General features: G+C 41.1%; 1 protein-coding gene and 1 long non-coding RNA gene across 10 annotated transcripts in view; one reads left to right on the top strand and one right to left on the bottom strand.

Moving 5' to 3' along the window:
• Positions 1–16,070, top strand: part of LOC131383970 (uncharacterized) — a 49,429-nt gene that overhangs the window by 19,691 nt on the left and 13,668 nt on the right. The window lies entirely within an intron of this gene.
• TRMT9B (tRNA methyltransferase 9B (putative)) overlaps positions 1–16,070 on the bottom strand; it is a 73,234-nt gene that overhangs the window by 14,773 nt on the left and 42,391 nt on the right. For 5 of the 9 annotated variants that reach the window (XM_032162434.2, XM_032162438.2, XM_058442003.1 and 2 more), the window contains one exon: positions 3,622–3,776. The exons of the other annotated variants lie outside the window; for them this stretch is intronic. In XM_032162434.2, the coding sequence (XP_032018325.1) occupies positions 3,622–3,776 (155 nt within the window). The remainder of the gene's footprint in view (positions 1–3,621; positions 3,777–16,070) is intronic. 9 annotated transcript variants of the gene reach the window in all.

Here is a 16,070-nt window from a genome sequence, read left to right on the forward strand (position 1 = left end):
CACTGCAACCTCTGCCTCCCAGACTCAAGCTGTCCTCCTACCTCAGCCTCTCAAGTAGCTGAGGCTACAGGCATGTGCCACTATGCTCAGCTAATTATTTTTATTGTTGTTGTATTTTTTGTAGAGATGGGGTTTCACCATGTTGTCCAGGCTGGTCTTGAACTCCTGAGCTGAATGATCTGCCCGCCTCACCTCCCAAAGTGCTAGGATTACAGGTGTGAGATACTATGCCCAGCCTATTTGTAGTGTAATTTGTACTGGCAAAATACAACAAACAACATATGTTAAATGTTAATATGGCACTATTAGCATAGAATTCTAGGCAGCTTTTAATATTGGGTAGCTCTATAATAAATATAAATATGGAATGATTTCCTCAATATATTAAAAGTATAAAAAAACCTAGGTGTATAATTATAATTGTTTTTATAGCATACTACCATTAGTGTAACCAAAAAAGGGAAATTACCCATCACACACTCACAGACACAAATATGCTCATATTTACGGAAAACATCTCAAAAAGATCATACAAGAAGCTAATAGCATCAGAGGCCTCTCGTGTGGGTTGCTTGGTGTCAGGGACTGGGTTGGGAGAAGCTTTTACACTATGCATTCTTTTGTGCTTTGTTGCCAAACCGTTATCAGTGGGTTACCTATTAAAATACTTTTACACATTTTGAACTATTTGTTCACATCCTTTCACTGTTTTTCTTGTGACTTGTAGTTTTCCTTTTTTATTCTTTTGAACTTAATTCCTTTTGTTTGATGCTCTGAACCTTTTAACCAACATCTTACCATTTCCTACACCTACCCCACCCGCTTCGACACCCCAGCCCCAGGTAACCACCATTTTTATCTCTCCTTCTATGAGTCCAACTGTTTTAGATATCATAAATAAGTGAGATCACTGGGTATTTGTCTTTCTGTGCCTGGCTGATTTCACCTAGCATAATATCTTCCAGGTTCCTCTGTGTTGTCGCAAATGACAGGATGCTGGTCTTTTTTTACAGTGATATTGAAGAATGCTTAGTAGATTAAAAAAATTACCTGCCGGGCGTGGTGGCTCACACCTGTAATCCCAGCACTTTGGGAGGCCAAGGCCGGTGGATCATGAGGTCAGGAGATCAAGACCATCCTGGCTAACACGGTGAAAACCCATCTCTACTAAAAATACGAAAAATTAGCCAGGCGTGGTGGCGGGTGCCTGTAGTCCCAGCTACTAGGCAGGCTGAGGCAGGAGAATGGCGTGAACCTGGGAGGCGGAGTTTGCAGTGAGCCGAGATAGCGCCACTGCACTCCAGCCTGGGCAACAGAGCAAGACTCTGTCTCAAAAAAAAAAAAAAAAAAATCTAGATTTCTATGACATGTGTTGCAGATATTTTTACTTAGTTTGATTTTGGTCTTTTGAATTGTATGTCTGCTAGATTTTTGTCTTGTGGAAGTTTTCCATTTTGATAGGGTCAAAGTTACCTGTCAATACAGTTAATCGTCATAAATTACAGCTTCCATATTTGCAGTTAATCTACCTGCTGAAATTTATTTGTAACCCCAACAACAATACTACAGCCTTGCATGACCATTATTAGACTTATATACTCACAGTGCAGCAAAATATTTGAGTCACCTGAGACCCACATACCCAGCCTCCTTTTTTCAGCTCCCATACCGTAATTAAGTGTCCTTTCCATAATCTACTTAGGGCTACAATTTCTCCATTTGTACAGTTTTTACCGGTGATTTTGCTGTTTCAAATGGCCTAAGCCTGGGGCTGAAATACCGTCCAGTGTTCCTGAACATAAGAAGGCTGAGATGTCTCTGATGGACAAAATATATGTGTTAGATAAGCTTTGTTCACGAAAGAGTTATAGTGTGTTGGCCGTGAGCCCAATGTTTATGAAATAATGATATACAGTAAACAAGGTGTCTTTAAATAGAAACACATATGCAACAAGCTTATACATTGGTAAATTGACAAAAATTTTGTGACCTGAAGCTTACAGGAGCCTAATCCAATATTTCCCCTAAAAACAATGATTCAGTATTTGCCAATTCAGTGTTTATGATACATATATGAAATGTAAGTACTGTGAATAATGGCAATCAACTGTATATTCTTTTATGATTTCTTGTTGTGTGTGTATCATACATAGGCATTTTGCCTCTGAGAATATTTTAAATACAATCTAGTTGTCATTTAGTCCTTTAATGAGCTCATTTTCTTATACTTAAATCTTTGCTTCATTTGGAATTTATTTTGATGCAAGGTGTGAGAAAGTAACTCTCTGATTATATATGTTGTTATCGCAAAGCCATTTACTGAATACTTCCTTTTCCCCACTGATTTTAAGATCCTGGTACGTGGCTTACTTAGATTATAGGTGGTAAGAGTTCCAAACTCACTGCACATTCTGAAACTAGATTTATTATTTTTTAATTTACATGATAGAGATATTTTTCAAAGACTCCCAATTTCCATGTGACATGCACCCCTTCCCCAGATTCCACATTACTCATACCATCTTCAGCAAGCCACAAGTTCTGGTATGTCTGTTTCTCTTACCAGTATTTAGAATGAATATCAAACTAGACAGACTTTGCAACTACAGACTTACGACTCATGGGTGCAGTCAGCATGCAATTGCTAGAACGCAGTTTTAGGTGGGTAAGCCTTGAGTGAGATTCCAACCACATCTTAAGTCTTAGTCCTAGATCTACTAAGCTGTGCTTTACCAGTTCTTGATTTAGGAGCATACTGAACCAACGTCCTCCAGACAAATAAGTTATTATTAAAATACTGTCTAATTAAAGATACACTCCTATAATGAAACACCTATAGAATAATTAAAGGAAAGGACCCATGAGATTCATAAGATATTACTGGACCTCTTCCATAATCCCACAATTCTATAGAAGGCATGTGAGCCACCCAAAGTGAGCCACCAGCAGAGAACACGTGGCAAATGTGAATATCTTTAAATTTACAGCAGTCGGTTTCACAAGCCATCATTTCCATCCTGATTTATTCAATCAGTGTCAGCTCCGTTTTGGTGGAGGATGTACACAAAGGCCCTGAAAAGCCACTGTCTAAATGTAAAGTTTGAGGCCAGGCACGGTGGCTCAAGCCTGTAATCCCAGCACTTTGGGAGGCCGAGACAGATGGATCACCTGAGGTCAGGAGTTCGGGACCAGCCTGGCCAACATGGCAAAACCCCGTTTCTACTAAAAATACAAAAATTAGCTGGGCGTGGTGGCGGGTGCCTGTAATCATAGCCATTCAGGAGGCTGAGGCAGGAGAATCAGTTGAACCCGGGAGGCGGAGTTTGTAGCAAGCTGAGATTGCACCACTGCACTCCAATCTGGCTGACAATAGTGAAACTCCATCTCAAAAAAAAAAAAAAAAGTTTGAGAAAGTTTTTTGTTTGCTGCTGACTTGACTGTCTGAGTTTCTGCTGTACAATAAATATTCTAGGTACTGGCATGCCAAGGGTGCAATTTCAAGATTCCTGTTAGAACAAAAATGAAAAATGAATCTGAAAAGCAAAGGCTCAATGGAAGGTATTTCATGCTACATGGCCCAATGCTGGGTTACCTATGTCAGCAATGAGGCTGCCTGGTTACCTATGTCAGCGATGAGGCTGCCTGGCTTCTGCTCTTGCAGGAACTGGCGGACACGAGGCCAGGCTTTGCTCTGCAGGTCGCTGAAGTAAGGGGCTGTGCTCTCGTACACATTGTGCACATGCTGCTTCTCCAGCTGGGCGGCTTCATGATCCATCCTGGAGAAAACAGGACCAACCCAAGGCATGCAGGTCAGCCTATGCATCATAGACGGCTGAAGGAGGATGCAGATTTCCTAAAATCTGGAACCTAAAACTGCAAAAGTCGTGCTGTTTACACACTTTCTTATAAGCTGCAAAGAACAATACCTCCACTGTAACCTTGCCATAGTTGCCAAAAGACTAGCAAATGCATGGTTTTTATCTGCTATGTTAAAGAAAACAATGAGCTAATTATTTGTTTGAGAATGAGCTATTTATTGTGTAATAAGTTCCTGTACAAGATGAATTCTTAATTTTGGAAGCATAGCCAAAATTCTTACCAAATGGTTTACTTTGGATAAGACCACTGTATGATGCTAAATAAATTTCACAATTTCATAACAGGTAGCTCACCATATCAACCACATAACAAAGCCCTGTTAATTCTCCCTTTTTAGTGTTTTGGTTCCAGCCATGTCTCTATATCACTACTGCTTTCATTTTAGTATAGGTGCCCATTTCTTTACTGAATTACTTCAAGAGCTGGCAAACAGTTCTCTTGCCCTTGAATGCTTTTCCCAATTTCAATTACATCATAATTATTTTTGTAAAATACAGGACTGGTTGTGTTGCTTCTTATTATTTATTTTTAATTTTTGTGGATACATAGTAGGTGTATATATTTATGGAGTACATGAGATGTTTTGATACAGGCATGCAAGGCGTAATAATCACATCAGGGAGAATGGGGTGCCCATCACCTTGAACATTTATCCTTTATGTTACAAACAATCCAATATACTCTTTTAGTCATTTAAAAATGTACAAATAAATTATTTTTTTACTAGAATCACCCTGTTGTGCTAGCAAATACTAGGTCTTATTCTATTTTTTTGTACCCATTAACCATCTCCACCTCCCTCCCACCTCCCCACTACCCTTCGCAGCCTCTCGTAACCATCCTTCTACTCTCTATATCCATGAGTTCAATTATTTTAATTTTTAGCTCCCACAAACATGTGAGAACATATGAAGCCTGTCTTTCTGTGCCTGACTGATTTCAGCTAACATAATGACCTCCAGTTCCATCCATGTTATTGCAAATGACAGGATTTCTTTTTTTTTTTTTTTTTTTTTGAGATGGAGTCTCGCTCTGTCGCCCAGGCTGGAGTGCAGTTGCATGATCTTGGCTCACTGTAACCTCTGTGGCAAGTTCCTCCAGGCCGTGGGCAGGTCTAGAGGTGCTGTCTGGGAGCCAGGGACTGGAGTCAAAAACCTTAGAAGTCTACTTGGTGTTCTATTGTACTGTGGCTGAGCTGGCACTCAAGCCATGAGATGCAGCCCTTCCCACTCTTCCCTCCCCTTTCCAAAGACCCCTTCCCTACTGTGGCCGAGCTGGTACCTAAGGTGCAAGGCAAAGTCCCCTTTCCTTGTCCCTGCACTTTTCTTAAGCAGGAGTCTTGCCCCATAGCCACCACAGCTGGGAATGTGCTGAGTCTCATCTGGAGCCAGCAAGACTCAGAGTCTCACCCAAGGCCCACAACGTACTACTTGGGTATCACTGCTGGTTATTCAGGGCCCAAGGGCTCTTTAGTCAGAAGGTGATGGGTCCTGCCAGGACTAGGTCCTTCCCTTCAAGACAGCAGGTTGCCTTCCGGCCCAGGGTGTGTCTAGAAATGTCAACTGGGAGGTAGGGCCTGGACAGAGGGCCTCAGGACACTCCCTGGGCCCTATCCTACCGCAGCTGAGGTGGTATCCAAAATACAAGACAGAGTCCTCTTTATTCTTCTCTTTCCTCTCCTCTCCTCAAGCAGAAGGAAGGGCTCTCTTTTGCAGCCAGGAGCTGTGCAGCCTGGGTTGGGGGAGGGGTGATGCAAGCACTCCCTTACCAGCCCTAGCTGGTGTCTTAGTAGGTGGCGTTCCCTCCTCCCCACCTAGTCCACGGGCTCTGAGGCCAGTTCAGCAGGAGGACTCACCTAGGAGCTGCAGTCCTTGTGGCCTAGACTGCCTTTCAAGTTTATTTAGTACCCCAGATCCCTTTAGCCTACAGTGGTGAGGCCTGCAGGCACTCAAGTTCAGACTGCTGGGATGTGCAATTCCCCTCTGGCTAGGGCTGATTTAAATGCTCCCTCTGTGGGCAGGTGCTAGCTGAGTTCAGCCACGTGGTTTTGCTTTCTACTGTGACAGGGCAGCACTGAGTTCAATACAGTGTTTCACAAATGCAGCGTTCTGCCTCCCCTAAGCACATAGTCTCTCTCCATGCCACATGGCTACTGCCAGGGGGTTGGAGGAGGGATGGCATGGGCAATTCAAGACTGTCTTGCTCACCCTCTTCAGGGCTTCCTTTACTGATATGAAGTCAAAACCAGGCACTATGAGTGCTCTCCTGATTTTTGGTTCTTATGTAGGTGCTTTTTTTTGCGTGTTAACTTTGGTCCTTGTCGGGAGGGTGGCGGAGCGGGGACACACCATCAGTGGAGCTTTCCATTTGGCCATCGTGCTCCACGCTACCCCCTCAATTCTTACCTTCAACTTCTTCAGAGGCATTTTACAGCTTGTCCCATTGGGTTCAGCTGGCTTAGGCAGGCTCATAAGGCTCTTTCTGATCTGGCCTCACCAGACCTCTTAAGGGTCATTTCTCACCATCTTTCCTCAGCATTAGCCATAATACCCAATGACCCATTGTTTCTCAGCGGTGGCACATACGCTCTCATCCAGGGGCCTGAACAGATGCTGTGCTTTCCCTGGCTAAATTCTAGTCATTCTTGGAAAAGGCATCACCTCCTCCAGGAAGGCTTCCCTGACCTTCAAGGCAGGATAAGGGCAACAGGAAAGGAGTAAGAAAAGCACAAGAGCAGGTCCCGTTTTGGGCTTAACCCTGTAATTATTCTATTCTATTTTGGCATGTGAGTGAGTGGTATCCCAGGGAAGTGGCCAGGGCTTGGGTTGTGGCTTTTACCTATCAGTATGAAAGTATTTTCAATCATTTAAGAACCCATTTGGCCCTACTGATGGCTATCAGCTATTGCATCCCATGCATACCTCTACAGGGATCACGGAGTCCTGTAATCGTTGAATTTAGATAAGATATTTTTCTCTGGCAAAGTCTGCTGGAAGACCCTGGAGAACAAAGACTTGTCTTGTTTAATACTGAGTCCACAGCACTTAGGACACAGCAGACCCCCAGCAAATGATCAAATAAATACACATAACGAGAACGGAATCTGGCTCTGAGTACAGAGGGTAGTATTGGCTTTGGTTAGCAGAGGGAGTGATCACCCTGAGGAGCTGGGGGAGGGAGGGGACCCTACACCTGCAAACTGGCAGATGGGAGTGTAACTGGAGAGAAGATACTGTCCCTGGACAGCCTCTGTCCCAGCACCTCTACCCCTATCCTGGGGAGTGGGAAGTACTTGGGTAAGATGGTATCTGCCAAGTTACTTCCCTGTATGGAGAGAGACTGTCAGATTATGCAAATATTGTTTCTTATTTGCTCACCCACCAGTTTTAGCATCTACCAGTGATTCTTGCCCCAATTATTACTACAAGTATCACCAAATGATGATAATATAATTCCATCATTCCTTCCGTTTCAAGGAAGCGCTGTTCAGGATTTACTCTTAAAATGTAATAGGTTGTCTTTAATCAGTATGAACCAACCCACAGCCCCTGCAAAAAATCCTAGCAAACTCCTAACTGTGTATAAATCTAATTTGTGAGGTCTGACTAAACTTCCACCCAAATTGAAACAGCTTATGTTGCACCTTCAACTGAAATTTACAAAGTAAACATATGGCTGGCTATAACTGCCCACACAAGAGAAAAACAGAAACACTGTGTGCTTTTCATTTAAATCAAAATCTCAGTAGATTTTAGTCTATTTACGTTTCCCCTTTCTCAAGGAGTCAATCAAGCAATAAAATTTAGAGAACACTAGAACAAGTAAGTTTTTCTTTATTGCACTTGCAAATGTTAAGCAGTAACCGACATAAACTGGGTTCCTTGCAATATGCAGTTTAAAAGTGACTCCAATTTCAAGCTCAGAATTTGTAATATCTGAACAGCACCCCCTGAGATCTTTCCCTAAGTTTTCTATGGCCTCTACTATCAAGTAACGTAAGAGTTATTTTTAAGTGTATAAGCAATATGAATCCATTTTGTTTTTCTGATATTTTACAGTTAACTTTATAAACACTGCAGATTTAAATTTCAAATGCTGTGGATTTAAATTTCCTACAATAGTTTCGACATGAATTTTATGTATACAAGCAAATTCCTTGTGAGTTTGAAAGTGTGACTAAGGTAATAAGACTAGTACTAAAACAAGAGCATGGGATTCCAGATGAAGCGAGAGATAAAGGGTTTGGATTAGCCAGGATTCCTAATCTGTGTGCTGTCAAATTCCAGACCCATAAAATAATCCACATAAAAAGTCAGTGTTTAAAGCCTCACATTGTGACCCTCCTTTGAGATTCAAAATGCACACCAGCACACTACGAGTTTTGAAAAATCTTGGAGAAAAGAGTCCCGATTGATGTTTTTAAAATCTGGCTTTTTTCTCAGAATTATTGGGTCTGTAATACTCTTTCTGTCTTTAAACACCTCTTGTCTTTTTAGGAAATAATATTCTGCAGAAGACAGTTTGGAAATGTTAATTTAACGTTTTCCAATTTAAGAAAGTCCCCAACACAAAGGAAGCATTTTTCCTGAGCATTCTTTTCCATTCATGTAGTTTTAGCGAAGTATGTTATCTATAAATCATAACTTCTAAGATGGTTTATAAAAGACTAAAAGTATGAGATGGTAAACATTTTAACTAGAAAGTCAGAAGGATGCGCATCAGAGTTGCTCATCACTGTCCATCCAAGAGAACCTGCTTCTGAGCGTTGTGCCTCCTCTTTCCAGGGATCCCCGCCTCACTGAGTGGACCCAGGTTGAAAACCAGACCTACAGGGAACAAGTCCATGGGTGAGACTGACCCAATTTTGAGACTTTGAACTAAAAGACCTGAGTAGTCAGATGACCGCACGTGGTTAGTTGCAATCACTTGGAGTCTGTGTTAGGGAGTCCATTTTTAGCCATGCACATACGGATGAACCAAAAGAATATTTTTCTGCAAAATAAATGTAGCTGTAGGGAAAGAAAAACAAGGTGAGAATCCGTGATGCTTCATAACACGGCGGGGGGGAAAGGCAGAAGGACTGGGGAAGTCCAGTAGACGATATTCTATTTCTAGTCCCTATGTGGGCTCTAGACAGGGTCTCAGGGTCACTCAACTCCAAGAAACCTGTTCATTTTAGAGTACCAGCCTTGCGTCCTGAGGTACTTCATTTCCTAACCTTGTATCTCAAATGCATACCCTGTTCTAGCCCTAAAATATTCTTCACTTGAACTCATTTCTGTTTCTTACAACCACACCTTTCCCAAGGCAGGCAAACTGCTTTTTTAATTAACATTTTGAAATGATTATTTTACACTTTAAATAACTAGTGTGCAAGGATGCTGACACATAACGTTGTAATATCTTACCTTTATTGCTACTTTTCAAGCAACTTGTAAAGCTTACAATGTAATCTTGAAACAAACCCCCAAAACTGAATGCTAACAATCAAAAGAAGTCGTGAATATGATGACAAAAACATAAATGAAACTGAGTAGACAAAGATACAACTAACTTTGCCAGGGGGAAGTTGATGTAGGCACAGCAGAGGAGACCTCAGACATTGAATCATCTTTGTTCCTTCCCTTGCCCCACAAACTCTGCCTATTTCTAGCATTTATTTCTTGGAGGATGGAAGAGAGGACAGAAAGTGACAGAAAACTAACAGGAGAGTTAGTGGCCTGGCATGTTTCCCAAGGCTAGAAAAACAAAGAGAAGGACATTGGCAGTTCCTGCTTCTAGCAACAGGGTTCTATTGAGAAGTCACAAATGTTTAGTTTTCCTGCCCTGGGCATGTGATTAGGCTAACATTTTTCTACCTACTTGAATTCAGGTAAACCCTATGTGACTTGCTATAGCATAAATGTCATCTGAAAAGATCAGGATTACCCCAGTGTGTTGCTTCCCAAGTTCCCTATCCCTTATGTCTGCAATGAAATGTTCCTTATCCTGGAGGCATCAGCCTGGGTCCTCAGAGCTCTTGATGGAGAGGTATCATGGGTATTCTAATCCCATCCACCAAAAGGAATAAACAGCTCCGTTCATCATATGAACTGCAGAATATCTAGATCATGAGAAAGTAAAAAGTATACATCAGTTTTTATTAGATGGCAACTTGTTACCATTTACGTTTCCCCCTTTTTTCTTTATAAAGATTAAAAGTTTTCTTTCTTGTAGGGATATATTATAATAAAATTGAGGGAAAACTGGATACAGTTTTGCACCCTACTTTTTTGAACTTAATACTGTGAGCCAAGTGGCAACTTCTACCTACAGTCTTCTCCACCTTCTCAAAGAAATATAACCTCCACACTCCCTAATTCCACAGCACTTGAAATATATCATGTGCTGTAAAGTATTATAATGGCTTAAGTATTTCTACTAGATTCTGAACTTCTAAAGAAGAAACAAGATTTCATACACATCTTTGGTTAGGCCATAGTATCTAGCACTGGGCCTAAATGTAATAGGTCTAAATACGTTTAGTGAATTCATGAATGACAGAACTCTAGCCAATTAAACAATATTTATTTAAAAATTTTAAATCATATTTTAACAGTTTTATTTAGGTATAATTGACATATAACAAACTGCATGTATTTAAAGTATATAATTTGATGTTTTTATGTACATATGTGTGTGCGTATGTGTGTATGTAAGTGTGAAACCATCAAGACGCTCAAGATAATGAACATATCCTTCCCCCAATAAATCACCCCTCCCATCTTCCCCCACCCTGAACAATCTTTCTTTTTTTTTTCTTTTCTTTTTTTTTTTGAGACGGAGTCTCCCTCTGTCACCCAGGCTGGAGTGCAATGGCATGATCTTGGCTCACTGCAACCTTCGCCTCCCAGGTTCAAGCGATTCTCATGCCTCAGCCTCCTGAGTAGCTGGGATTACAGGTATGTACCACCACGCCTAGCTAATTTTTGTATTTTTTACTAGAGACGGGGTTTCACCATGTTGGTCAGGCTGGTCTTGAACATCTGACCTCATGATCCACCCGCCTTGGCCTCCCAAAGTGCTAGGATTACAGCGTGAGCCACTGCACCCAGCCCCTGAACAATCTTTCTTAATGCTATGTTTCTGGGTAAAGAAACAGGGATAGAGAGGTGGACATTGACATATATATCCAACAACCACAATTTCAAAGGGAACTTTGAGTTTTTGATGTGTTGACAAATAAAAGTAAAAAGGTTTTTTCCCAAGTTTTTCCAACTTCTTAGTGATCACTGGAAAGCTACGCACATATTCACACCCAGAGGCAAATAGCAAAAATATTCCGAGGAACTGAAAAGGCTTCCAGGGAAAAGGTTTTTCTACTGCCTCATCAAGGAGATAAGACTCTGCACTTGACCCACAGGAATCTAGTGAACTCTCAGAAGGCTTTGTTTTGTCCCCAAGAGTGGGTCCTTGTCCCCAGGGAGGAGGTGCTATAACTAAACGTCCTCAGGACGGTGCTTTTTATACCCGCTTCTCCTAAGAAGTTAGCACAGAGACCGGGGTAATAGGCTATAAGCACTTAGCCCTATCATCAGAAGGGATTTCTCATTTGTTTGTGACGGGAACTTCCATTACCTCTATCTTGAGTTTCTTTCTGTACCACAATTTTCCCTGTAGTGAGTCCTCTATGTTTTAGCTCAATGGAAAACACACGTGGCTTTAAAACAGTTCTTTCTCCAAATACTGACATACATTTATGAATTAAAACCTCTTTCTATCATATAGAGCAATAAAGCTTTTAGAGGAAAATACAGAACATCTTCATGACCTTGGAGTAAGTAAAAATTTCTTACAAAGGGTCATATAAAGTGCTAACCATAAAAGGAAAAGTAAAGTAGACTACATTAAAATGAAGACATCATGAAGAAGGAAAATTCAACCCAGAGTGTGAAGAAGTATTCATAGTACATACCATCAATCCCTATATTAGTCCATTTTGTGTTGCTGTAAAGGAATACCTGAGGCTGGGTAACTTATAAGGACAAGCAGTTTATTTGGTTCACGCTTCTGCAGGCTGTACAAACATGGCACCAGCATCTGCTGGGATCCTAGTGAGGCTTCAGGAAGCTGTTACTCATGGTGGAAGGTGACTGAGGAGCACGTGTGTCACAAGGTCAGAGAGGGAGCAAGAGAGAGGGGAGGAGATGCCAGGCTCCTTTAAACAACCAGCTCTCGTGAACTGATAGAGCAAGAACTCAACCATTACCACGAGGAGGACCCCAAGCCATTCCTGAGGGATCCACCCCCATAACTCAAACACCTCCCAATGGTCCCCACCTCCAACATTTGGGGTCACATTTTAACATGAGATTTGGAGGGGACAAACATCCAAATGATATAAGTTCCATAAATATCATATTAAAAGGGAAGTCCACAAAAGAATACACACTGTAGGATTCCATTTATGGAAAGTACAAAAACATGAGCCCATAGATGGATCAGAGAAAGTAAAAAATAAAATAAAATAAAGAAGGTAAAAAAACAGATAAAACAAATGTGGGCCATTAGAAGTGGGATAGAGGCTGCCTGGGTTAGCACCTGGCAGGGAGCACTGGGGGTCGGGAGGTGGTCCTGGGGTGCTGGTAATGTTCTGTTTCTTGATCTGGGCTTGGGTTACATGAGGGCACTCAGGCTATGAAAAATTCATTCACTTATTTGTACATTTATGACATATGTACTTTGGTCCACGTATATTTCAATTAAAACCCCCTTTTGCTTTGAGGCAATTGCCTGTTATGTACTTTAAACCATGTTAGGGAACTTGAAACTGAGCAGAGTATCCTCTCTCATCTGTGTTCTGCCATTCCCATGAAGGATGAATGCCATCCAGCCAGTGCCTTCCAGGCAGCTAGAAACTGGAGATCACTGGGTTGAAAGTTCAGGTGAAATGTCAAAGCAGTATCCCCATTCAATAAGATTATGTCACAGTATGTACAGAAACTGCTCAGAGAGTTTTAGCTCAGAAGAAATCTAACTGAAGAAATAAGTAACTTAAATGAGATAATGTCCAATGCCAGATTATCCAGTAACCAGCCAAGAATAGAGTCCATTTGCTTCACTAAAGAAGTTGTTTCAGTTAGGGCAGCAGGTAAGTGACTCATCAGTATGATGAGAGGAAGGAAATTCATTTTACCTACCTTATATTTGTGATCTTAATACACGTTGAATAGCTTTACTCAATAACTCAAAGTGAAATTAAGGATGAATTGTGCCAGCCACAGCTTCCAAGTAGCACAACTATAATAATGTATGAGGATTACTGATCTCAATAAATAGATGGGAACATAAATTGTGTAAAGGTCCAGGAAGGAGGCTACATGATCCTCAGCTTATAGTAGCAGGTAGTTGCTATTGATGCTTACCTTCGTTCTCTAATTATCTTGCTGTTTCATGGTTACTGTTACTCGTTAAGACAATTCTCAGTTACTTCAGTACCTTATGAAAAATGTATGGACAAGTTAGTGTCCTCATTTATTACTCTCATGTGGATCATCTGTAATATTTAGTCTACTGTTTATGTGGCTCTTTATATGTGCAGTTATTGGAAAAATCTGCTGAGCTTTTTATTCTGCAGAGAATAAAGTCTGTCTGAAAAATGTTATAATATTTATAAGCCTTAGAACCTAAGACAACAAAGACTTGGGCCTAACTGGTATCTGGGTGGTTAATCTCCCGAAACACACACAACTAATAGAAGAATCAGTGTTCCCTCCAAAAAAGCCAAACCCAAAACAAAAACAACACAAAGAAGACAAAAATATGTATCAGTAAAGTTTTCTTTATAAAAATCAAGAAAAGGATCAAGACAGAATTACAAGGAAAAGAAGAAAGAAACCAGGGGATGTGAAAGGAGAAGAAACGGGGAAATCAATATATGTATTGAATGATTATCATGCAGTTCATGTATGTTAGTGCAAAGAAAGCCAGAAACGGAGAATAAGGAAAGCACACAAAGAGCTAAGAGCTATAACTTAATACATATAAAGAATAGAGACAAGAAAAGAAAAGGTAAAAAATATATAATTTTATATATATTTGTTTATATCTACTCCAATTACCACTCAAACTAGATTTATATAATCAAATATCAATTGCTCATATAACTTTTTACACATTTATCACTAATGGAAATTACATTTGGACAACTTCTAACTGCAGCTGAAACTTGCTTGAACCTTTGTGTTAAGAAACTAAAATCCAAAATAATGCCAAAGGATAACAATTCTTGCTCTAGAAAGTCTAGAGTTGTACTGTGTTGCAGTTTATTATGTTCATTTCCACAGTATTAGGAAATTATTAAAAAGGGAAATTTTCATGAGCCCTCTGTGTGTGTAGGCTGACACATCTTCAAATGAATGCATGAGAAGTTAGGAACTGCACCTTGGAACTCAGCCTAGAAGCGTAGGCAAGATTTGAAAATGTTCTTTTCAGCCAGGCGCGGTGGCTCACGCCTGTAATCCCAGCACTTTGGGAGGCCAAGGCAAATGGATCACCTGAGGTTGGAAGTTCGAGACCAGCCTGACCAACATGGAGAAACCCCGTCTCTAGTAAAAATACAAAAATTAGCCGGGCATGGTGGTACATGCCTGTAATCCTAGCTACTCAGGAGGCTGAGGCAGGAGAATTGCTTGAATCTGAAAGGCGGAGGTTGCAGTGAGCCGAGATTGCGCCATTGCACTCCAGCCGGGGCAACAAGAGCGAAACTCCGTCTCAAATAAAATAAGAAAATGTTCTTTTATTGTCATTTAAATTGCACTTGCAAGAAGAATCAATTCAAGGGTTCCCCAAAGGTGGACAAGCCACTGTGCTTTTAAGGTTCTCTTAGCCTGCTTTTCAGGGAAAGTAGCAAACTTGAGAATTCCAACATAGCTAAGGTATAAATTAAGTCACCTTGGGGCACTTGATGTGTTTGAAGAGCGGACCGCTACAGAAGGGAAGAAAGGAAAGGGAGAAAGAGAAAAGACACTTAATCCATGTAGCTAGAGGGATGCAGGCATAAAGGTATTGCCTAGTCAATACCTTCTAGTCAGTATCAGTATCTTCTTAAAAAATAAAAAAGCTTCTAGTTAATATCAGTATCTTTTAAAAAAAATAAAAAAGACATTAGTTTGAAAGAGCAGAGGGTCCATCAGAGGTAGCAGTGAAAGGAATTGTGGAGATCTAAGATTCTGGGGAATATCTGATCCGTTCCCAAGCCTAAGACCATGCACACACATATGACCACTATTTGCAATCGCAGATGTTTTAGAGATTAAAATACTTTTAAAATCCTCTGTTTGTCCTCTGTTCCTTTGGGGAACTGCATCTCTCTCAGACCCGAAGTGTCAGCGGGGCCTGCCAGGCACACTGACAGTGGCAGTGGGGTGGGCACATGATCCAATCTTGGACAGTTATTCTCTCTCGCCTGGGAAATTGACAAGAGGTTGGAGCAGAACTGCTGATGGCTCAGCCCTGAAGAAAAGATCCTCATACCTCATCCCAAGTTGTAACTTTCCCGAGGTTTGGTTTCCAGCAGTTCCTTTTATTGTGCCAGCTACTTAGGCACTCCCAACAAATCCTCCTTCTTGCTTTAGTTCATTTTGACATGTATAGCCAAAGGACTAAAGTATTACAAACTTGAATGCTTCTTCACAACCACAGCATGTACCCCAGTGGGGGCCACAGTGAAAGAGATGTACCATGGCCACTAGGGTTGCCAACAGGACTCATCACAAATGGATGAAGAGACTCTTGTTGGAGCAAAAGAACCTACTGAGATGGCAATGTGCTATTGGAATGCCAGCCTAGAAGATCAAAGTTGTCACAGTGCTGGCACCTTTGCCCCCTTTCTGTCTTTCTGTTTGTACCGCCATCCCCTAGTATCTCAGCTAGTCTAACTGGTCTGTCTGTTCCTCTTGCTGTCTCTGCACCCCCCACATCTATCCCCTCTAATATATTCATAATGATGGGAGTTGGCAACACAACCTTCTCTGTTAATGTCCACTTGGCTGGAGACACGACAGATTCCTGTAGTAAAAGGTAACTGCGTAGACCACATAGCACGCGTGCCATTCCTGTTTTACTGGCTAAAATTCATGATTTTTCTTCTATGAATTCAACGAAAGTTGGTTAGAATCTGTATTTCACGGCATTGCAGGGTTAATTTTTCT

Source organism: Hylobates moloch, unplaced genomic scaffold, assembly GCF_009828535.3.
Source record: "Hylobates moloch isolate HMO894 unplaced genomic scaffold, HMol_V3 SCAFFOLD_8, whole genome shotgun sequence".
NCBI lineage: Eukaryota > Metazoa > Chordata > Mammalia > Primates > Hylobatidae > Hylobates > Hylobates moloch.